Source organism: Leuciscus leuciscus (genome assembly GCF_965113295.1).
Source record: "Leuciscus leuciscus genome assembly, chromosome: 3".
Taxonomy (NCBI): domain Eukaryota; kingdom Metazoa; phylum Chordata; class Actinopteri; order Cypriniformes; family Leuciscidae; genus Leuciscus; species Leuciscus leuciscus.
The window spans coordinates 35,950,953-35,968,986 of NC_138727.1; the positions used below are offsets into that span (position 1 = coordinate 35,950,953).

Sequence of the window (18,034 nt, forward strand, 5' to 3'; positions counted from 1 at the left end):
ACACATTTTAAAAGGGCTGGGATTCACTGCTACTTTGAAGGACACTGATATTGAGCTGAGACGGCCCCAGGGTTGGACTGACAGCTCAGGTACATGTGTCTGTGCACTGAGACGGTGTAGTGTTAATGCATCGACCAGCAGTGGGTTCAATCTCTCTGTCAGCACTGAGAGTCACAAGAGCTCGAAACAGTGCCGCTGTCCACACACACACACACACACACACACACACACACACACACACACACACACACACACACACACACACACACACACACACACACACACACACACACACACACACACACGTGACACACACACACACACACACACCACAGAGGGACTGTCAGAACAGCAAGCCTGTACACCACCCAAACACTTCCCTAGTAGACAATGAATTACTCCCGCTGAGTGCCGTTTGCTGGCTAGTTCACAAGAGCATTTATGCAAATCGGTTTACGCCGCCTACAAAATATGTGCTGAACACAATTTGCTTGACCTTGTGGGTCAGTTCTGAGTGCTAGGTGAGGACTAGATATACTTTACTACTGCTTCACTCCACCACTGTGATCTAGACATCTGAATTGGCTCTTCAAAATGTTCTTGTCTACTGGTCTATTTTGGATATATGCCCTGTTATAACTGCTGCCATGATTAGGAATAGGAAAATTGCACACAAACCTCTCCTTAAAATGAAGTTTAATTCACAGCCTGCTTTCTGCGGGCAGTAATATTGTAACGTTAATTGCACCACGAAAATAGGTGCTGAGTTTTGATATCTATAATAAGCCTAATTTACATATAAAGGACTTGTGTTTGTGCTGAAATGGAAGACAATGGCTTAATTCAAATACAGTGCAGTGCTATTTTAGTGCATTTAGCACCTGGTAAAGTAAGCTGTGGGTGGTTAGCAAATAAGATGCAGGATTTGGGGATGAAATACAGCTAACGTGGTGCAACTATTTAGTGAATACGCCCTACTGTGTGATGAGGAACTCATTTCCTCCTGAGAGTCAGAGAGAGAGATTTTTCATATCTAAATATATGCAAGCAAAATGTTTGTTTTTCTTGTTTTAAGCATAAATCAAGGAAAACATGGTCAAAATCAATTTGCCAGTGAGGTAAGAAAAATAAATGTAATTAAGTTGGTCTTGTTGCTAGGCTGATTGTTTTCCCTTTTATCTAAATAACATAATATAATGAATTTAATAAAATATTGTTTCAAATGTAAACAGAGAGATTAAAACACTGCAAAACATTATTTTCTTAATCAGTAATTTTAGAAAATATATAAATGTAAGCCACCAATACTTTTTTAAAGCATAAATTCAAAGAAAATATATCAAAAACCAATTTGCCAATGAGGTGAGAAAAATACATTTAATAAAATGTTATCTTGTTGCCAAGCCGATTGCTTTCTTTGATGTAATATAATGTTTAATCTTAAAAAAATTATTATAAAAAAAATAATTTAATAAATTAGGATTTAAAATGTAAATAGAAAGACATTAAAACACATCAAAATGTATGGAAGCTGTTTCCGCCATAGTTGAGTAAAAAATATAATTCTGTAAGCCATAATAATAAGAAAAGTTCTCATAATTATGACTTAGTATCTCATTATATTGACAAAGTTTCTCGTAATAATGAGAAACTTTCTCATAATTATGACTTAACATCTCATAATAATGAGAAACTTTCTCGTAATAATGACCTAACATCTCATAATAATGAGAAACTTTCTCGTGATGAGAAACTCATTAACTCATAGTTTCTCATTATTATGACTTAAAGAATCGTCTCGGTTACGTATGTAACCCTCGTTCCCTGAGTAGGGAACGGAGACGTTACGTCGGATGACGACGAATGGGGTTTCGCTTAGAAAGCCTGTCATCTTCGAGTATATAAAACGAGCCAATGGCAATGAAATGCCATGGGTCTGCGGAATTTGCATAGCGTAAGTCCGCCCCACCCTGGGGGTATATAAGGAAGTACGCTGGCAACATGCAGATATGTCTTCGCTAAGGAGCCGAGACTGAACTCAGGCGTTTCCCAGCGGTACAGCGGAAGTGGCAGGGAGACGTAACGTCTCCGTTCCCTACTCAGGGAACGAGGGTTACATACGTAACCGAGACGTTCCCTTTCGTTGTCACTCCGAGTTACGTCGGATGACGACGAATGGGGTTCCCAGTGTAATCACGCCACCTCCCGACTGTCTTCCAGTGCCCTGCGTAAGTGTGAGCTCCCTGTCGTGAGACTGGCACGGACGAAGGACTCCTACTTAACACAGGATTAAACCAAGGTACACTGGGAAGCATATCTCAGTGGAAATATGCAATCATGCCCAACCCGAAGGGGGGACTTGGAAAACACATATGACCCCGGAGGGCTGCATATGGAGAAACACTGGGGTATCCAGCCGCAGGTGGAATATTTCAACCCCAGGGGTGGCAAGGTGGCTTGCCAAGGGAAAGACACATGCTCAGAGAGGCTTACAGTGGAAATACACATGTGGGGGTCGCCCATAGGGGGAACCATGCATATGGAGGCACCTAGCGAAGCGTGAAAGCTGCTGGTGGCAACTCTGGCGTTGACGTCGTCAGTGCTGGAGGAGACTCAGGGCTTATGAGGCTCACCTGAGGAATATCGCACGTATCCCGTCCGTGGAGAGGAAAGGCGAGCAAGCGAAGACACCTGAGCAGAATCTAATACCGGCTAGTTGATGCGAGTACATGAGAAGAAACTGGCTCCACTCGGAGATTGTAGAATCTCGCGAATGTGTTAGGTGTTGCCCAGCCTGCAGCTCTGCAGATGTCTGTTAGCGAGGCGCCATGCGCTAGAGCCCAAGAGGATGCCACACTCCGGGTGGAGTGGGCCGTCACACCAAGGGGGCATGGTCGGCCCTGCTGCTGGTAAGCCAAAGCAATGGCGTCCACTATCCAGTGAGACAACCTTTGCTTGGAGAGAGCCTTTCCCTTCAGCTTCCCACCATGACAGACAAAGAGCTGGTCAGAGGTCCTGAAACACTGCGTTCTGTCTACGTAAGCACGGAGTGCGCGTACTGGACAGAGCAGTGCCAAGGCTGGGTCTGCCTCCTCCACCTGTTTTCACCTGGTTCACCACCTGGTCTCGAAAGGGTGTGGTGCGAACCTTGGGCACATATCCAGGCCGGGGTCTCAGGATCACGTGAGAGTTAGCCGGCCCGAACTCCAGGCACGCTTCGTCAACCGAAAATTCCTGCAGGTCCCCTACCCTCTTGATGGAGGCCAATGCAACCAGGAGCGCTGTCTTCATAGACAGGAACTTAAGCTCCACTGATTGCAGAGGCTCAAAGGGAGCACTCTGCAGGGCAGTTAAAACCACTGAGAGGTCCCAAGAGGGAACGAGAGGAGGGCGGGGAGGATTCAGTCTCCTCGCTCCTCTCAGGAACCTGATGATCAGGTCGTGCTTTCCAACGGACTTACCTTCGACTGCGTCGTGATGTGCGGCAATGGCGGCAACATACACTTTCAGGGTGGAGGGAGACAGCCTTCGCTCCAACCCTTCTTGCAGGAAGGAAAGCACGACACTGACCGGGCATTTCGTGGGTTCTTGATGTTTAGAAGAACACCAGTTGACGAAGAGGTTCCACTTCAACGCATAGACATGTCTCGTGGACAATGCTCTAGCGGAAGTGATGGTAGCCACCACCGCTGGTGGTAGGGTACTCAAACCTACCTCGTCCCGTCCAGGAGCCTCACGTGGAGGTTCCAAAGATCGGGATGAGGGTGCCATAGGGTGCCCCGTCCCTGAGAAAGCAGGTCCTTCCTCAGAGGAATAGGCCAGGGAGGTGCTGTCGCGAGGAGTACTAGTTCTGAGAACCAGGTGCGGTTGGGCCAATACGGGGCAACCAATATCACTTGCTCCTCGTCCTCCCTGATCTTGCGCAAAGTCTGCGCAAGAAGGCTCACTGGGGGAAACGCATACTTGCGTAGGCCCCGCGGCCAGCTGTGCGCCAGTGCATCCGTGCCGAGCGTGCCCTCGGTCAGGGAATAAAACAGGTTGCAATGGGACGAGTCGTGGGAGGCAAACAGATCTATCTGAGCGTCCCCGAACTGATCCCAAATCAGCTGGACCGACTGGGGATGGAGTCTCCATTCTCCAGCGAGAGGCCGAAGCCGAGACAGCTCGTCGGCCGCACGGTTCAGCTCTCCCGGGATATAAATGGCTCGAAGCGACCTCAGATGCTTCTGACTCCATATGAGGAGGTGGCGGGCGAGTTGCGACATACGGCGGGAGCGTAGACCACCTTGACGGTTGATGTACGCTACTGTGGCGGTATTGTCTGAACGGACTAGTACGTGTTGACCCCTGAGCAACGCCCGGAAGCGGTGCAGGGCAAGGCGTACAGCCAGCAACTCGAGGCAATTGACATGCCAAAGGCGTTGGGGACCTGTCCAGGAGCCCGCGGCAGCATGTCCATTGCACATGGCGCCCCAGCCCGTGGTGGAGGCATCCGTTGATACAACAACATGCCTGGAAGCTCGTTCTAAGGGCACTCCGGCCCGTAGAAAACTGAGGTTCGACCACGGGGTGAAGGTCTGACGGCAGGCCGGAGTCACTGGGACTCGGAGCGTGCCGTGTTGCCATGCCCACCTCGGGACTCGATCGCGAAGCCAAAGCTGAAGCGGTCTCATATGAAGCAATCGGAGCGGCGTTACTGCGGCTGCGGATGCCATATGCCCCAGGAGCCTCTGAAACTGTTTCAGTGGGACCGCACTCTTGCCCTCGAACTGACGAAGGCAAGTCAGCAGTGACTGCGCGCGCTCGCTCGTAAGCTGCGCGCACATGGCGACCGAGTCGATATCCATACCGAGAAAAGAGATCCTCTGCACGGGGCAGAGTTTGCTCTTCTCCCAGTTGACCCGAAGGCCCAGACGAGCTAGGTGCCGGAGCACTAGGTCCCTGTGTTCGCAAACCTGGTCTCGAGAGTGAGCTAGGATCAGCCAGTCGTCGAGATAATTCAGGATGCGAACCCCGTGTTCCCGAAGGGGAACAAGGGCTGCCTCGACGACCTTCGTAAAGACGCGAGGAGACAGGGCTAGCCCGAAAGGGAGAACCGCGTACTGGTATGCCTGCCCCTCGAAAGCAAACCGTAAGAACGGTCTGTGACGAGGAAGAATGGAGACATGGAAGTAGGCGTCCTTCAGGTCGATCGCTGCAAACCAATCCTGCGGCCACACGCATTCGAAAATGCGTTTGGCCGTGAGCATCTTGAACGGCATCCTTCTTAAGGGAGCGGTTCAAGACGCGCAGGTCCAGGATTGGTCGTAACCCACCGGTTTTCTTCGGTACAATGAAGTAAGGGCTGTAGAAGCCGGACCTCATTTCGGCTGGAGGGACAATCTCGATCGCACCCTTCGCCAGTAGGGTGGCGACCTCCGCTCTCATGACAGGGGCATTGCCACCGACCATAGTGAAGCGGACTCCCCTGAAGCAGGGAGGAGACCGCGCGAACTGAATCGCGTAGCCGAGCCTGATGGTTCTCGCGACCCGGCGGGACAGTCTAGGAGGCTCTAGCCAGGCCTCCAGAAACTGCGCCAGCAAACCACAGACGTACCGTCGGAGGTGCAGCGAGGCGGAATGACCGGCCCAGGCAAGGGTGGCATAGCGGCCCTGTGCGGGGGCACGGTCATTAGCCGCGTCCTGCCAGAGGAGGCCAGGGGAGGACCAGCGTCCCACGGGGGCGTGCTCTGGCAGGGGTCTGGCGACAGAGGGGGATGAGAGGAGCGTGGCCCGTGGGCGGCGCGTGCTGTCATCCATAGCCTCTTGGGGGAAGCGGCGTCGGCGGGAAGCAGACTAAGGAGACCACACGGACGGATGACCGTCAGTGCAGAAGCCTGAGTCCGCTTCTGGAGTGATCGAAGACTGTTGGGCGCAGTCCTCAACCACACCGCCGACCAAGCTGCCCGTCTCAAGAGTGCTGCTTAGGCTGGCGTGGCAGTCTAAGGGGCGGAGACGGGCAGCGCCGCCCTCCTGCGACCTCCTCCTGCTCAGGGCCAGTGAAGGCCCGAGGGGAGGAGCCGCATGGAGGTGGCCTCGGCGGGAAGCAGACTAAGGAGACCGCACGGACGGATGACCGTCGGTGCAGAAGGCCTCAGTCTGCTTCTGGGGGGGGGGGGTCAAAAACTGTAGGGTACAGTCCTCAACCACATCGCCGAGGAGCCCAGCCTGGGACATGAGGGAGCTGAGAAAATGATTTCTCAGACCCCCTCACATCAACCTGGCTGAGCCCATGTCTGGACCACTCTAGTGGACACCACTTGACCCAGGATCACGCAGGTACCGATGTCGCCCGAGAGCGAGGTCAGTAGTGTGCGCGGTGGAACGACCAAGCCGGGCATGGGAGGCATAGCGTCCCAGCAAGGGGGCGTGGTCGAATTTCCACGTTCTGTCAGTGTTGGCCAGGGAAGGACTAGCGTTCCACTGCGGCCGGTTCTGACAGAACTCCCGAGTCAGCACTGCCTCAAAGGCGAAGGCGACACACAGCACTGCATGCCTGTGCCACGATAGTGACAGAGAACATACAGCCCATGATCGCCACGCGATCGAGTGCAGCGAAGTCACGTGGACTCCCGCGGGCCGGAAGCGTCCTGATGCACATCCGGGAAGCCTACAGCGCTCGGGGGGAGGGCGGCGCCACTCCAGCCGATGCTTTCAGCTGCCCGGGAAAGCATGGCCATCAGCTCTGGATCTGACTCGACTAACGCTGACACTCCAGAGGGAGGCAACGCAGTCGAATCCTCATTTCCAGAGGAATCAAGCCCGCCTTGTGATGCTGTGAGTGACATGACATCACCTGCTGGAGCCCCGAATGAAAACACTGGCTCCCTAAGAAGAACCAGGTACACACGGAAGCCCCACGGTTTGCGATGTGGAGGGGGGCGTGGCCCGAGGAATGCTCGTCGGTATTATGCCACACTGTAACCCTCAGATCACCCTGGCCACCAGCCAAAGTATCCCCTCTCGAGGAAGAGATAGATTGGGGTGTGGCAGAGGGGACTCTACCCACACGGGGATCATTGAGTCTCGATCTATAAACATCGCGATGGTCACGTTCCCGCAGAGAAAACGTGACTCACCCACGTGCGCTGCCGAGCGTGAATCAGCCCAACACGCGAAACAGCGCTCGTGACCGTTAGGCAGATGAATCACGCGCCCACATCCAGTAAATACACGGGCGAGCCGTCTTGAAAAAGACGTGCCGCGTGCAGCTCTTTTAGAGAGAGGAAAAGCTCAGCAGAGTGCTGAAGCGCCCAGGGAGAAACACACACACTGTCGGCAGATCACTGCACAGATCAGCAGCAGGCAATGCGATCTCGCTGGAACACGCCGTCACACCAACACACTGAAGAGCCGCTCGTCTCGTAGAGTGAAGATGATACAGAATAGCTTGTAGGAGTGAAGAAAACTCTTGGCTCCGAAGCGAAAACATATCTGCATGTTGCCAGCGTACTTCCTTATATACCCCCAGGGTGGGGCGGACTTACGCTATGCAAATTCCGCAGACCCATGGCATTTCATTGCCATTGGCTCGTTTTATATACTCGAAGATGACAGGCTTTCTAAGCGAAACCCCATTCGTCGTCATCCGACGTAACTCGGAGTGACAACGAAAGGGAACTTTTTTTTTTTTACCGTGGTGGAAACGGGCTTCCATAGAAATGTAATTTTCTAAATTAGTATTTATTTTCTTGTTTTCCAGTGAAACTAACCAACCAAACAGGATTTTTAAAGCATAAAACAACAAAATATGGACAAAAATCAGTTTGTAAATAAAATAAAATGGATTAAAATTTGTCTTGTTGCTAGGCAGATTGATTTCTCTGTAATGGATGTAACAGAGGCTTTAATCTCAATAATATAATAAAATACTGTATATATTTATATATATAAATATATAATATATAATATATAAAATATAAGTACATGGATGTAAAATATGGATTTGAGTTAAATTATTTAATTCTTTATTATTTAATATATTATTTAATAATATATTCAATTTATTATTTCTTTATATATATATATATATATATATATATATATATATATATATATATATATATGTATATATACACACATATATTAAGTGTGTACATTAAATAATGAAGAATTAAATAATTTAACTCAAATCAATATTTCACATGTACTTATTACCCTGTCTAGATTTATTTTGTGATTTTGACCATCTGCCATCGCATTATCCTTTCTAAGGATGTTTACTTATTGTGCCCAAAAACACAAATTTATTTGTTTTTCAGTGAAAGAGAACACAGAAAGAGCAAGTGAAGTGAAAAGGACAAAGGATCAGACAAAGACAACAAGAAATATTTGACCAGGATCTCTGGGAGCTACAGCGAGAGACAAGACAGAGAGAATAAATTCCCACTCACCTGAAGAACAGCCTTCTTAATGACCCGGCCCACATCCTGTCTCCACTCTGGGATGTCGGGGTTGGCCTCGTCCAGATTAGGAGAGAAAGATAAAAGAAGCGATTTGAAGAATTCTGTCACAGAGGGAGGGAGAGAGAAGCAGAGGCAGACAGACCCTTAATTCTTTCTCTCATAAGATGCCCAACACTTTCTATCTGCTTTGATTTGTTCCAGATGATTTAGTCGAGCTGTAGCAGAGTTATCATTACTGACAGGTATGGAAAGGTTAGCGCTGATCACAAAAATGATTACAGTCTATTTGGCAGTTGCCAGAAGGGAGGTTTATGAAAAGCCTGCAGTGTCAAGAGACAATTTCCAGTAATTCTGAACACTCAGAAACCAATGATAGTACATTTAATCTAGGGTTGTCAATCAGGGTTGTTAATCGTGTCTAACACACATACATACATATATATACATATACATATATATATATATATATATATATATATATATATATATATATATATATATATATATATATATATATATATATATATATATATTAATCTCATCTAACATAAAAGTTAGTGTTTATATAATATATTATACACTACACACATACACATATATATACTTTTCAAATATATATATATATATATATACATATACATGCATACATATACATATACATGCATACGTACATATACATACACACACACACACACACACACACACACACACACACACACACACACACACACACACACACACACACACACACACACACACACACACACACACACACACACACACACACACACACATACACACACACACAAATTTCTATAAACAAAGTTTTAAGTTAGATGCAATTAATTTATTTGACAGCACTAAAAAAGATCATATATATAATTAGTGTTACCATAGAAAAAAAAATTAATTAAGATCACCTGTGGTGAAAATCAAGTTTTTTATGTTGTCTGTGTCTAAATATGCCATTTTGGTGATCAAAGATGAGTTTTAAGGATACAATTATTAACTACAGGGGGACTTTAAACAATTATTAAACATACATATTCCTATATATGTATATCATTAAAAATAAATGATCGTTGATTTGATTTATGAACACAACTGTGGGACAATTTTAAATTCTGAAAACAAAATACATATCAAAATGTTTGTTTATTTCACAAATTTTTTAGGATTATTAAAAATACACTAATTTAGTTTTTCTTTTTTAATAATGCATTTTTATAGTTTAAGACAAAGTCTGGGTTTGGGATTGGAGTAAAACAATAACATAAACGCAAAAAGGCGTTTGAAAAGTAGCAAATAAATGATGAAAGGCATAGTGAAAAGTTTCCAAGACAGCGTCATATATAGAAGAGAGGAAAAAAGTAGTGTCCCTACACCTGTCTGAATGTGAACACCTACCTTGTATGGCAATGGTTCTAGAGTCCTGCAGTATCGAGTCCCCTGAAGAGACCTGAACAGTCACGGTGATCATGCCCTCGCTGCTGAACGTGTGGGAAATACTGCTGTCCAACGTAATTATTGGCTAGCGACACAAATGTAGTGGATACAAAACAAAAACAATCAATACTCAATACAACGGTAGACAAGAAATCCATTTTTTTTATATATGTATGCTCTATGACTTCCTTAAAAAGAAAACCCTTTTAAAACAAATAGTGCCAACAGCTTAATTGATGTTTCAGGGCGAACGAGCATAAACTAAAGAATGCATCTAAATACCACAAAAAAACAAACAAAAAAAAAACGACAGGAACAAGAACCACATTATTAACGGTTCATTGCTCCTGTTCTGTTTATCTTCCAACGTAAAATGTCTCGGAGGCCCTTCGCCCAACAAAGCGAGGCAGAAAAACTGTAATTAGGAGCTGGTTGTACCTCAGTGTTGTTCCCCAGCCACCAGAAATAGGTGAGCGTTCTGAAATGAGAAGGCCAGACCACTGCCGTCAGGTTCACCTCCTTATTCTTAATGACCACATATGGAGCCAACAGCTGAATATGTTCCACAGGGCCTGAAACACACACACACACACACACACACACTGACTCAATACAAGAACAGGGAACATATTTTGGAAAATCAACTCGCCGGTGGCTTGAATAACTAGTCGACTATTTGGTCTTGTATAATTAGACCGCTTTCGGCTACACCTGACCCAAATTGGACTCTGTTCAAACAGAGCTAGACGGAGTGCAAAGAAACAGGAACAGAACGCAGGGGTCTCGAGACCTGTTTTTAAAAGTTTTGGTATCAAGTATTTTTAACTTGGCACAGCATTTTAGAAACGCAACACTCGCAGTGGGACGCTCAAAAAACAGCGCCAAGGAGTTAGTCAGAACGCGGATGTCTCTAGCGGGGGCGTTTTAAGCAGGATGAATTTAAACTTTTCCAAGAGAGATTTCTTGGGATAACTGTCTAACACCTAAAGCACAGAACGCTAACTGAAGCAAAAGTGCTAAAAAATGACAAAAAAAAGGCTATATGGACAAGTAATCGACCTTTTCAACCCATTCTTTGTTAGTTCGCAGTCATGAAGAAACAGCCAAATGATCATAAAACATGAAACAAAAATCCTTTCTTTGATTTCCGTCATCCTTTACTCAGATATATCTGTATTGTTTACCCTTCCCCCATGTGCATATTTTTTTGCTTGTTTAAATAGCTCAACTGATGGTTTTTTTTGTTTTTTTGCTATTAAATATTCTGTTCACATCAGGAAATAAAAGTTGGACCTAATGCTCTCATCTGATCACAAGTGGCCACCTCCTGTTTGTTTGTGAAAAGTGCAGATAAAGCTGTAATTAAGCACCGCAGTCGACCACACCTGCAGAGTCGGAGGACACATGCAGATTTTGGCAGAGCAACTGTATGAAAGACAACCTACCGAGTGTATTGTACACATTTTTTGTTTAAAGGGATTGTTCACCCAAACATTTAATTTCTGTTATCATTTACTCACCCTCAAGTTGGTTCAAACCTGTATGAGATTCTTTCTTCTGTTTAACACAAAAGAAGATATTTTGAAGAATATTGGTAACCAGACAGTTGTATATTTTTCCTACTATGGAAGTCAATGGGGTCCATCAACTGTTTGGTTAACCATGTTCTTCAAAATATATTCTTTTGTGTTCAGCAGAAGAAAGAAATTCATACAGGATTGGAACAAATTGAGGGTGAGTAAACGATGACAACATTTTCCTTTTTAAGTGAACTACCCCTTTAAGAGATGTTTATTCAAAGTTTGCATACCAGTCTTCTGCCACTTTATTGCCTGTGGCGCTACCAATTGTTTCTGTATAAATGTGCTTTATTATTTAACAGAATAGACAAGACAGTCTTTAAGTATTTTTTGCTAGCTTAAAAGGGTAGAACATTAATAAATGGGTCCAACGTGATCTCATGAGAATACGTGTGTATTTTTACGTAAAGTGTAGCTCTACCATACGTACATTTATTTACATTTTATACACACAGAAACGTATAATACTGACGTATTTACATCACTAAAATGTACAACATTTACATATTGACAGCACAAAAACGTCATTTATTTACGTATTTAATTGTCTATAAAATGGGTATGTTTAGGTGTGGGACTCAGTAGGGTTAAGGGATCTTACATTTATAATCTATAAAATGGTAAAAGGGAAATTATACAGATATGTTTATGATATGAAATATTCGTAAATAGTTTAAGTTTTTTAGCTGTAAAAACGTAATAATGTTACGTTTAAACGTTGCATATACGTCCATATTATACGTTTCAGCATATATCCAAACGTACAAAAAAAATACGTTTTCTATCTTTGAAAATTACGTATTAATACCTATTAATGAGACCAGGCTGATGGGTCAGTTAGATTGTCTAAATCAATCTCTTCTAAGTCTAAATCTATTAAAAATATATATAAACATCCTTAAAACATGAAGCAATAATGGCGATAGATAGATAGATTTTTTTTTCTAGAACATTTTCATTTAATTGCAATTAACATACAATTGTGTGTCAGAAAACTACATTCAGTTCACACTAAAGTATATTATTTTTTAATACTTTATTTAAAAGTACTTTTTTTAAAGTATGTTAAAGTGTACCGTTTTTTTTTTTCAAGGGTGAATCTAGCAAAATTCACTGAAATTTTGTGACTTTGCCAATGAGGTAGGAAAAATAAACCCGAATTAAAAATCCGTTCTCTGACAAACAAGTCTTACTTTTTTTAATTTATTTTTTTCATGAAATGACATTTAGAAAGGCAAAAATGCTAGAATTATATAACGTTCCCTCATAAAATGTTAACTTTTGGTACCTCTGCAAAATGGAGAAGGTAATATAATGCGATTGAAATGACATCCCATCATCCTGCAGAATAAAAATAAACCCTGAAGTAGGCAGTCGTGTTGTGTGTGAAACCTACACGTCACATGCAGGTAGAGGGATGAGGTGTCGAACCCGAGGCTGTTCTCCGCCAGCGCTGTTACTCTGAAGATCCCAGCACTGCGGTACACGTGCCTGATGCCCTCCTGCGTCCAGCTCAGGTTAGAGTAGGACACCGCCGTCCCGTCCCCAAAGTCCAGCTGAATGTTTGTCCTCATGGAGTCGCCCTAAAACAACACGCGGAGCCAAGTCGAATTATTACAACAACAACTCTTTAGCACACTTTCCTTAATGACGGTGTCTGGCAGCTGCGACCGAAAACAGCTGCGGGTAACGTCACCATTCTGCTTACACAGACACTGTCCCATCTGTTTTCAGACACAAAGCATTGTTTTCAGCACCTGAGTTCATTCCTGCTATAACTCTGCCTCACACATGAAATGAAGTGTATGAAAGGAGCCGCTTATTTACAGAGAAAACAGTCATTGTATCAAATGAATTACCTCTCAGCATGCATTGCAACTTCCTGTGGGAAGCAGTCAAATTACTTTTGATATGTAATATATATTTGATACTTTATATTGTGTTTGTTTTGCATACAGTGAAATCTCAGATATCCTAACAGATCAAATGCAATCCACCGCAATCATAATTACTGTTTATGAGATAGGATATTGCACATGGAATATAAGCGTAAATGTGGCTCGTATGGCTGTGAGTGAGTCTGCTGTCGAGAGGGAAAACATGAATCCTCAATTAAACCGATTTCTTACTATTTATTCCAATCCAAAAAGGCATAACACTCTGCCATATGTACACTTTTAACTAAATAATACAATAAGATTTATACAAAATTAGCATATCATACTTTATTCTGCTACAAAGCGGAGACTGTTTAACGTTATGGTAAAATAAAACCCATTTGTTGGCTTAATGGTGACAGCTTTCCTGCATCTAGCACATCAGATTACTGAAAGTCAAAAGTGACAAGTGTTTTTCATTTTTCTAACACCGGTGTTACATAAAGAGTAAAACAGACAGTATGTCTGACTCTGTCTGAGCATGTTTGAGTCAGATATTAAAGGGATAGTTCACCCAAAAATGAAAATTATGTCATCATTTACATTTATGGGTAATCAAACAGTTGATGGGCCCCATTGACTTCCATTTTATTATTTTCAAGTCAATGGGGTCCATCAACTGTTTGATTACCCATATTCTTCAAAATATCTTCTTCTGTGTTCAGCAGAAGAAAGAAATGCATACAGGTTTGGATCAACTTGAGTAAGTAAATTATGACAGATTTTTCAGTTTTGGGTAAACTATCCCTTTAAGGGAAGCAGAACTTTTTAGCTTTAACTAGTTCAGTCATGACAACTCTTGGATAGTTTGTAAAACATTTAATTATTGTAAAAATAATGTAGGTTATTGGGAAATCGTGATACGTGGAATCGATTGGCTGGGCACATAACACTGAACAAACCAATCAGAACACATAATGGGCCCTATTTTACCGATCTTAAACGCAAGTGTCAAGCGCAAAGCGCAAGTAACTTTGTGGGCGGGTCTCGGCGCTGTTGCTATTTTCCCGGCGGGATAAATTACTCTTGCACCCGGCGCAAATCTAAAATAGGTTGGTCTGAAGTAGCTTCATTATTCATAGGTGTGGTTTGGGCGTAACGTGAAATAAACCAATCAGAGCGTCATCTCACATTCCCTTTAAGAGCAGACGGGCTTTTTCCATAGCGGATTGCTATTGTAACGGCAGATTTGCCAGGCGCACACCAGGAGCGGTTCACAGCCGAGGAGAGCAACGCTCTCGTCACGGCCGTAAAAGAGAGAAGTTACATTGAAATGGAGAAACCCACCCAAATTAACTTCGGTTAAACAGGCGTATGATAATTTGGGTAAATGTGTAAGCTAGATGTATGCTTTTATAATAAATTGTCTATCTATCTATCTATCTATCTATCTATCTATCTATCTATCTATCTATCTATCTATCTATCTATCTATCTATCTATCTATCTATCTATCTATCTATCTATCTATCTATCGTAATAATGTATGATTTGCAAACATGAAAACTGCTGCTTCTGTGTAGATGAGAGAATCAAAGTGTATGCGCGTTGTGCACACGCTACATTGATTATGGTCAAGCATGCACCCTTACAATAGCATATGAATAACATGCGCAACGCGGCACTGACTTTAAACAATTTTTTCCTGGTTAGTGGCGCAATTGTTTTCTAAACCTGCAAAATAGCATGAAGGAACGTTTGCGCCGGAACACGCCTCCTCTTTGCGCTGAACCGCCCCCGGGAGCGCAAGTGTATTTCCTAACTTACCGATGTGCTTCTGTGGAGGGAAAAGTCCGCTTTGCGCGGGTGCAAAATAGGAATGATACATGCATCGGTGTACAAAGTCAATTGCGCTGGGTGCAAGATAGGGCCCATAGAGTGTCATGGCTGAACTATTCATTCATATTAAAAGATTAATTAAATTAATATGAACAGATGTAAAATGTCATTCTATATTTGTAAGTCTATTTTCAGGCATGTGATCAGCTAAGTACAAAAAAGAAGGCACTTTTTTTGTTTTTGTTGTCCCCATTCATTATCACTATCACTAATAATATTCGAAAATGCAGTAATTTTTTTGATTTACGCAACTCTTGAGTCACAATTCAGGTCGGAAAAAATGGAAATCCTTTTTAACTATGGAAAATTTATATCTCTGACTGAATAAAAGGCCATCTGTTAATCCACAGATATTGTATCTTATAAGCCTTGCATTTCTTCTGACACTTGAAAGGCCTCTGGTGCAACTCCTAAAACATCTGCACCAAAATCAACCGTTAGCACTAGTTAAGCATATGAAACTGCTTAACCAGCCAGTTAAAAACATTAAACACCAAGAAAAGAAAGAAGAGGAGCAGGAAGTTGAGATGAGCCCATGGCTTGAACCATTCCAGATTATGGGTGTCCTGTGCCATGAGAGAAGGAGCGCTTAAATGCACGCATGTGTGTGCAATATTCCCAAATCCATGCTTACGCTTCCCCAAATCTTCTCCTTTCTCTCTTTCCGCCGTTAGCACATTGTACGCTAATGCTATTGGGATATTAATTTGTACCACTGCATTAGCAGCACATGAAGGAAAGAGGGTGTTTATGCCCCAAATAATGACAAATCCAAAGCTGTCTGCTTTATTCCTGTCTGTTTTGCTTTTAGGCACTGCTGACTGTGAGAAAGAAGTGGCCCGCCTCTGTGCGTTTCTGCGGAAGCATGTGCACCGGGTCGCTTTTAAGACATTCCACACCACTTTGTGCAGAAAATCAAAACTACACTGTGGGAGGAGAAAGGAAAACATGACTGAGAGGAGGAAGAGTTTGTGTAAGTAATGATGGTAAGGACACAGTTTGTGCTGAGATTATGTCCAGACAGTCAATCTTAAGGGAAATGCCCCCAGCAGCTATTTCCAACTGATTCACAGCACCAATGAACGAACGAACGAACGAACGAATGAATGAATGAATGAATGAATGAATGAACGAACGAACGAACGAACGAACGAACGAACGAACGAACGAACGAACGAACGAACGAACGAACGAACGAACGAATGGATGAATGAATGAATGAATTCCTTAAAGGGATGGTTCGGAGTAATTTCAACCTAGGGTCCTTTGCACCATGACCTCGAGCCTGTAAAAGTCCTTTGCAAAACTCACAAGTGTAAGGGAAAAGCTAGTGAATTTAACACTCCATAGAAATGTATTTTCTTTTGGTTCGAGGTCATGGTGCAAAGGACCCTAGGTTGAAATTAGTTTTAATTTACATTTTTTATCAGGTTGTCAGTACAAAAATATCAACATATGACAAATATGTATTAAGCAAAATAATGTGGTATGGTAAAACGTAAAAAAGTTAGGGTACGATTTTGTTTCTGGAAGAAATTAGTACATTTATTCAGTATGGATTCATTATATTGATCAAAAGTGACAGTAAAGCCATTTATAACATTAGAAAAAAACAAATAATTTCAAATATATACTGCTATTTTTAACTTTCTATTCAGTAGCCTAAAGAATCACAGTTTCCTAAAAAAAAAAAAAAAATTATTAAGCAGCACAACTGTTTTCAAAATTGGTAATAATAATAAGAATAATACCAAAGAAAATTTATTGAGCAGCAAATCAGCATATTAGAATGATTTCTGAAGGATCATGTGGCATTGAAGACTCAGTGAAAATTCAGCTTTGATCACAGGAATAAATTACATTTTACATATTAAGAATGAAACTTATAACTTATTTTAAACATTTTAAATAACAATATTTCACAATACCACTGTATTACTTTTTTCCTGTATTTTCTGTATTTTTTTACAAACTTTGTTCATTTTTTTATATTCTGAGAAGCAAAGGTTTTATAAAAAAAAAAAAATAAAAAAAAAACTGTTGCACCTTAAAGGCATTAAATATTAAGGTCCATTTGATTTGCCTAAGAAACAGCCCCGGCTCTGACCCTCATGAATATAAATAGGTGGAATTCTTAGCTCATCTCACTATCTCTCTCTCTCTCTCTCTCTCTCTCTCTCTCTCTCTCTCTCTCTCTCTCTCTCTCTCTCTCTCTCTCTCTCTCTCTCTCTCTCTGCCACTCTCTTTTACTAGCTCTCTTAATGAAAGGAATAAGCCCTCATTTCCTCATCTCATCATACTGTAATGTGACAACTCTGCTGTGGTGAGACGCCTGGGGAGAAACACTTTACCTGGAATGAGCGTGAGTGTGTGTGTGTGTGTGTGTGTGTGTGTGTGTGTGTGTGTGTGTGTGTGTGTGTGTGTGTGTGTGTGTTTGTTTGAGAGAGAAAGAAACCAAGAGAGAGTATGAGTGACCATGTGTGTGCACTGCACATCAAATGAAAAGCTATCCCCCAGTAGGGTTGTAATATGAATCCGGCTTGCACTATCCCATCTGTACGGAGTGAAGGCTTTTCATCTGCCAGAGCTCCAGCACAGCTCGGAGCGGAGGACACAGAATTAGGGAAGAGTCTAGAATGTCAAAATGACCCGTGTGTTTAAACGCTCACATATAGAGCTTGATGATAGTCTCACTTAGCCACACTGGTCAGGAAGTCTCGGAAGACCGTCAAGTAAAGTGACCACTCATAGTTCATTTTGTGATTGTGTCATTTGGTGGAGGGTTAAT

General features: G+C 43.0%; 2 protein-coding genes across 2 annotated transcripts in view; one reads left to right on the forward strand and one right to left on the reverse strand.

The window, feature by feature from the left end:
• Positions 1–18,034, forward strand: part of LOC309494143 (uncharacterized protein) — a 130,105-nt gene that overhangs the window by 98,426 nt on the left and 13,645 nt on the right. The gene's annotated exons all lie outside the window — the stretch shown is intronic.
• The window catches only part of sorcs3a (sortilin related VPS10 domain containing receptor 3a), a 153,161-nt gene that overhangs the window by 23,781 nt on the left and 111,346 nt on the right, over positions 1–18,034 (reverse strand). Inside the window, exons 17-20 of the mRNA XM_082163362.1 lie at positions 12,867–13,053; positions 10,329–10,462; positions 9,852–9,975; positions 8,433–8,545 (exon numbers count right to left, since the gene is read on the reverse strand). Coding sequence (XP_082019488.1) covers positions 8,433–8,545; positions 9,852–9,975; positions 10,329–10,462; positions 12,867–13,053 — 558 coding nt within the window. The remainder of the gene's footprint in view (positions 1–8,432; positions 8,546–9,851; positions 9,976–10,328; positions 10,463–12,866; positions 13,054–18,034) is intronic.